At 48.9% G+C, this 6,700-nt stretch overlaps 1 protein-coding gene across 2 annotated transcripts; it reads right to left on the bottom strand.

The window, feature by feature from the left end:
• Positions 1-265: 265 nt before the first annotated feature.
• Positions 266-2,062, bottom strand: ENC1 (ectodermal-neural cortex 1 (with BTB domain)). 2 transcript variants are annotated; one of them, XM_006874401.1, is made up of 2 exons: positions 1,966-2,055; positions 286-1,872 (listed from the first exon to the last, which is right to left on the bottom strand). In XM_006874401.1, exons 1-2 carry the CDS (start codon positions 2,053-2,055, stop codon positions 286-288), a joined length of 1,677 nt encoding a protein of 558 aa, XP_006874463.1. The 2 variants fall into 2 exon arrangements, with proteins under 2 accessions (XP_006874462.1, XP_006874463.1); XM_006874400.1 differs by having other exon boundaries at positions 266-2,062.
• Positions 2,063-6,700: the final 4,638 nt, after the last annotated feature.

Raw genomic sequence — 6,700 nt, 5'->3', positions numbered from 1 at the left:
ATGAAACCAAATCTCTGGAATGGTCAGCCTCTAGAAGACCCTGAGGGGACAGTGAGGGCTGAGAACCACTGGCTTATGTTATGTAGGATGAGGCGTTACAGCTGTCACTCATATAAGCACTTCAGTTCTGGGGTACAAGGCCTTCTACTCTTACAGTTTTTAGAGTGCTTCTGCAGTAAAGTAGTCTCCATAGATGTGCCTCACTCCACACAACCCGATGAATTACATGGAGACTTCCACCTTAACTAAACCGACTTACCTCAAACTAGTTAGGATGCACTGCACTTAAGACGGCAGATGTTTCCAGGTGCTGACAAACGCAGTAGGAATCAGTGAGTATGGGATGGTGGTGATGCTGTTCCACACATCTAGAGTTGGATCGTAGCAGTCCAACGTTTTGCATCGCTGAATGCCAAAGTATCCTCCAACCACGTAGAGTTTGTTTCCGGAGGCCACCGCGTGGCAGCTCATGCGCTTTGCTGTCACATCTCCCACCTTGGTCCACTGGTACGTCTCGCTGTTGAATTTATACGCCGAGCAGGCCGAGAACTCGGTATCTCCCCCCATGATAAAAATCTGGTTACCCAGCACAGCTGCCGCTGTGTAACGCCAGGGTTGGGGGCAGGTGGCTGGAACGGTCCACCTGTTTTCACACTGATCGTAACACTGAACCTTGGGGAGCTTGTCATGACTGACACTGGTGCCCCCGAAAGCAAACAGCTTGAGTTTGGCACTCACTACAGCGGCATTGCTAACGCCTTCTCGGAGTGGGGCCACCATGGTCCATTTGTTGGTCGTGGGGTCATACTGTTCTACTTGCTTTAGAGAGACCGAGGGGGAGGCTGGGAGGCAGCCAGTAGCGGCTGTGTGTCCCCCAACCACATACAGGCAGTGCTTAAGTTCGGCAGAGCCATGGCCAAACCTGGCCACCAACATGGGGGCAGCTTTGGACCACTCCTCATGCAAGGTATCATATACCCAGACATCTTTTGAGACTCCGTTTTCAGACCCCCGCCCCCCAGTAATGTACACTTTGCAGCCAATTGCACATGCACTAAACTCTTTCCTTGGACTGGGGATGTCAGCTTTCGGGATAATTTCTTTGGCCTTCTGGTCTACCAGATACAGTTTGTCACAGGTGAAAGTCTGTCCGCCCAGCAGGAAGAGGGCGTGGCCGGTTTTCCGAGGCCGAGCGCACAGGCTAGTTACCACCCCGTCGTTCTGTAGGATTTTCAGTTTGCACCTGATGGCCTCTTCCACAATCTCCTTGCTCCTTCTCTGCTTGGTGATGAGCTCTTCCATAGCCACATTCTCCATAAGATAGATGGCAGGTAAGAGAGCCAGCCTCACGGTCTGTAACAGTTCTGGGAGGTAGCAGTAGCGCTTCTTCAGGTCGTAGCTGATCCAGTTAATTGCAGACTCATACACCAGCCTTTCATCTTCTGTCTCCAGCTCTTCACTAGACAACAGCTGCACCACCATGTCCTGGGGCAGCTGGAGGAAGTCTTCATTTTTCCTGATGGTCTGGAAGTTGCTGAGACACATTCTCCAGGAGAGTTCGTACAGCTTGGTGCACTGGTGTGCATCGGACAACAGCAGCATGCCCAGGCAGTTGGTGGGATGTAGGTTCTTCTCCAGGAACTCTGCACAAGCATCTCGTATGTCTTGAAACTCCAGCATGTCACCCGCTTCCAGGAGGGATTCTGCATTTTCTTCATTGATGATGACCCGGGAGGAGTATGCATAGTCGAGCAGCAGCTCCAACACTTCGGGGTGGATGGAATTGTCGAAGTTGACCTCGCTGTCCTGGCTCTCTTTCAGGCCACCGCTGAACATGGCTTCAAAGTAGCGGCTGCACGCTGCCAACACAGCCCGGTGGCAGGGGAAGGTCCGGTTTCCAGCATGGAGAAGGACATCGGTGAAGAGGCGCTGCTGGCGTAGAAGGTTCAAGTGTGTGAGAACACTATCGGCATAGGAGGACTTGTGAAACAGATAGATGTTAATGGAGCCAGTGCTGGCCCTGGACTTGCGGTTCTCGTGCACACTGACTGACATTTTGTTTCCACTCCTAAACAAAACAAAAGAAAACAAAACCATTGAATGTGATGCTCCCTACAGCAAAACAAAAACAACAATCGTTTTGCTGTGAAATCCTCCAGCTTACTGTTCATAAGAGTCCATGGCCATTCTACTACAAAGCTAGAGACAATTACCTGTAAAGAAAGGCATTCATTGATTCATTGTGATACCAGTGAGCTATTTGAACTATACACAGCTTTAAAAAAAAAAAAAAAAAAATCTCTGCTCAAAGCAGGTTCATCTTGGAAAACCTGATCGCCAGCTTTCAGGATACTGCAGTCCTTGAGAATGTAAGTCAGCAAAAGCCAAGAGGGGCAAGGCCTCATTCTCACACCTCCCTGTCCTAGTCTAGCTGATTCACTGCAACTGCAGGTCACTTAAACTGCCAGGCCTCCAGCTCTCATAACGCCAGGACCGGCACCTGCTTTCATGCCCTATGCAACATAAAGCCATGTGTAAAACAAACACCTACTAATTAATTCCATTAAGAATTCCTTTGGTTAAGAGCAGCCTCCCTGTGTGTTGAATAAATGGGAAATGTAAGATTAAAATCATAGGCTCAGGCCACTTTGGCAATGATCAGACCTTTCTTTAGATCATTTCTAACCTGACAGTTTTACCACCACCAAGTGCTAGAAGCACCCTAATGGAAAATTACCATATACAGGTCAGGAGGTTTCAGTAAAAAACAATCACCCTAATCTTTCTTGCTCTGGACAGCTTTGCAAAAATGAGGATTTGGGCACAACATAAATCAAGAATGTTTTGAGTAGCACGTTAATGGGTGCCGTTTTTTCCCCTATACTTCCTGCTTTCTTTCAATTCTTAGAAAACCGGTTGCAAGAACAAAGGCTCCATCTACCCTTCTCTTTTGATTAAATGGTATGTTCTTAGATAGCTGCATGTGCTGGTACTTGTATATAGGGAGTTCAAGACTCAGACGTTGATTGAAGTTAAATACACACACGTATGTATTCATGTATGTGTGTACGTAATGTGTTTTGCCAAATCTACTCGTCAAGTTAGGGCCACCTCAGAATTTCTAGGCTGGTTTAAGTGCTTTCCTCAGTAATGAAAAGGAAATTACAGCAAAATCTGATGCTATCTTTGGACTTTCTTTAGTAAAGAAATGGTAGGGTAACAATATATAACAATGCAACCCCCGCCACCTTTACCTATCATCTGTCTTCAAACATTGAATCGCATGCCCTTTTTACACTACCCACCCCTCTGTTATTCAAAAGGAATAAAGCCCTCAAGACTCTGCCTGTCAAAAGAAGTTGTTTATCCCACAAGGGGAAACTATAAGTATACAGTATCTGTTCCAACCCAGGAACATGCAGTCCTCACAACAGAGCTGAAACTGATGGCCTCCCTGTTTCCTTCAGCATCCAGATCCTTATTGTTCGATTTCTATTCTAGACATGTTAAATAAATGCAAATGAATGATTAATCATAAACTTATGTGCTAACATACTAAACTGTACTTCTTTTGACCAGCCTTGGCAGACACAGAAAACAATGAAGGCGGGTGTTTTACATGTCTTTGACATACTGCCACATACCATTAGGTGATGCAACTTTCTATCTTTTATTTTTAGAATGTAACTTCTCCTTCTGAGTAAACACAGTTTAGTGGGAAGAAGGTAAACAACAAAATCCTCCCTCCCTCTCTGGTGTTTAGAAAGCTTTGCACAGTACCCAGCTATGATTTAGTCTCCACTGACTTGAGATATATGAAAAATGATTAGGAGTCAAATATCACCCCCGCCCCTATCTCATGCTAAACCTCCCAGTTCATTTTAATCTGCGTCCAATACTCCTGTGAATGACTAGTACAAACTTCACTGCCTGCACCAGTCTCCCAAAGCCTTAAGACATGTATTAACATCAGCATACTGGTTAGGAATCGGGCTGCAAATCGCAAGGTCAGCAGTTCAAAACTACCAGCTGTTCCACAGGAGAAAAGATGAGGCTTTCTGCTCTTGTAAAGATTTACAGCCTCAGAAACCCTGTACAGGGTCTCTATGAGTTGGAACCGACTCCACGGCACATAACAACAACAATATATTCTACCTCTGTGGAGTCTTTGTGTGGTGCTACGGAATAGTGCAATGGACCACAAGGCTGCTTAGAACCGCATGGCCGGCAGTTCAAACCCACCAGCCACTCCTCAGAAACCCTAGACAGGGTCACTATGAGTCAGAACCCACTCAATGGCACTTAACGTGTTCTACCTCTGTAGTTGTCATTTTCATTAATACCTTCAACTCGATACAATTTAAGAAAGATTTCTGGCTTAAACCTCAAAAGATGGTATAAATATTCCTTTGCTGAAAACAGAAATTTGAAATGAGCTAAGTCAGGCTGAGTCTTCCAAAGTCTGCACTGTGTCCTGCTCAGAATAAGTGCAGTGGCTCATGACTGAACAGAGCTCTTTTACAGCTAGGTGCACAAGTACCAAAGTGCTGGCACATTGAGCTTGCATCCAGGGCCCCAAAGCACATTAGTTTTGGGCTGGGAGGATGCGGGTGAGCAACATTCACCACCAGACCTTTACTAAGAAAAACAGTTTGTTTAGAAGACCTTCGGAAGAGGAACTCTCTGCATCCTGTATTTAAGCGCTTGCATCTTCCAGGTTGGTACATAAAGCCCGAAGGAAGGGTTTTGCCTGTCATCTTGGATACCATCCGGACACGGAAAAGCAGGTTACAATTGAAATCTAACATTCTTGCTGTAATGTCTGATTAAAATAAAAGGTCAGTTTGTACAGCCAGGGAAATGCCATCTTTTCTGGTTTAAAGTTATGGAAATAACAGCCAGAGACCATTTACCCAGTCGCTAAACACACCTTCAGCATAAAATGAATCATCCTTCCGGCTTTTTTTTTTAAGCCCCTAGAGAAGTAATATCTGCATGCCAAGTAAGTGACCAAGAAAATGCACACATATACTTAACCTGCGTCTACAGAGACGCCAAGAAAAGGGCTGCTATTACAGTCCACATCAAAAGTGCTCCTAGTTACGGTAACTTCAGTTCACTTAATGCTCCTAACACACGCCCAGTGCCTCCAACACCTAGCGTCTATCGCATCCCTTCAGTATTGAATGTGATCGCAACTCAAAGATGAAAAGAGACAGATTTTCTCGGAGATTGACGTTACTATTAACAATGAGAAATTGTAAAGACCTTGTTAACAAGCAAAACATTTTTCCATATGTAACTTTCACACGCTGGCCGTGGCTGTTGAGAGCAACACTAAACTGCATGTCGAACAAGTTCAATGCTTCATTTCCACCCCGCCCACCAATTCCTATCCTTTAAAATTAATAATGTTACACTAAAGGCCAACTAAAGGAGCTCTGGTAGCGCAGTGGTAACTAGTCGGGCTGCCAACCTCAAGGTCAGCAGTTCGAAAATACCAGCGGTTCCGCTGGAGAAAGATGAGGCGTTCTGCTCCCGTAAAGATTTACAGCCTCGGGAACCCTGTACAGGGGTCGCTATGAGTCGCAACCGACTCCGTGGACTTACCAACAATAACAAAGGCCAAATACTTGCATGAAAATAAACTCGTTTATCAGAAACCAGTTCTGATCCATTTCCTACATCATTTAAGAGTATGCACGTGCCCTCCAGTGGTGACCCCAACTATTTCCAGAGCAGCGTACCAAGCAACGTGGGCCACCAACCTAGAGTGCTGGTCCCAGGAGACAGCGGGGGATGGAGGCAGCTCGACATGCACCCACAGGGTTCTCACCTTGCCTGAGTTTCTCACTTCCCCAGTAGTTGGCCAGGGCGCAGCGCCGCCAAGGGGATTCCTGTCGGCCCCTCTGGCGGAGCCCGGCTCCTGCTTCCTGTGGAAGGGCAGCGGCGTGAACCCAGTTCTCTGCACTGGGAAGAGCTTCCCATTCGGCCCCTCTGGAGGAGCTCCAGGCTCCTGGGCGCGCGCACACCCCCAGCGATCACACCCCTCGCGAACACACCCCCGCAGCCCGTGCAGCCCCTGCAAAGCCAGCGACTCGGCAACAGGTCCAGAGCAGTGGGGAGAAACTTACAGCGGTGGCGACTGGCCTCCGCGCACAGCCGGCTGGTTCTGGCCTCGGTGACCGGGCAGGGAGGTGACGAAGTGGGCGTCTCAGTCCCGGGAAGCAGCAGCGACAGCGGAAGCAGCACGCATAGAACACCGGCTGGGGAAAGAACCGCGCCGGGGGCGCTGACTTGCGGGGCCGGCCACTACAGGCGGCTCGTTTCGGGCTCACGGTCCCCGCACCGCGGACCCGCAGAGCGTCTCTCTGATCGTCTCGGGAGGGCCGAGCGAGCCTGCGGCAGTAGCCGCCGGGAAAGGAGGCGGGCAGTTCACTCGGGGGAGGGAGCTAGAAAGGGTTGTGTTTGCCGGCGGCCGCCAGGCGTCTGGGCTCGGTCTCTGCGGCGCCGCCGCGATCCGACTCCCCTGGCTGCAAGAGCAGTCTGCGCCCGGCCGCTGAGCGCCGGGTTATAAACCGCGCGGCTGCAACGGCGGCAGGGAGGGGAGAGGAAAGGAAGGGGGAGGAGAGAGGGAGGGGGCGCGTATGCACAGAGTGACACCCGGGGCTGGGGAGGAAGCGCATTAGCGCTGTTGGCG

The sequence above is a fragment of the Chrysochloris asiatica genome, unplaced genomic scaffold (assembly GCF_000296735.1).
Source record: "Chrysochloris asiatica unplaced genomic scaffold, ChrAsi1.0 scaffold00275, whole genome shotgun sequence".
Lineage (NCBI taxonomy): Eukaryota > Metazoa > Chordata > Mammalia > Afrosoricida > Chrysochloridae > Chrysochloris > Chrysochloris asiatica.
This window is presented reverse-complemented; position numbering and strand designations above follow the sequence as displayed.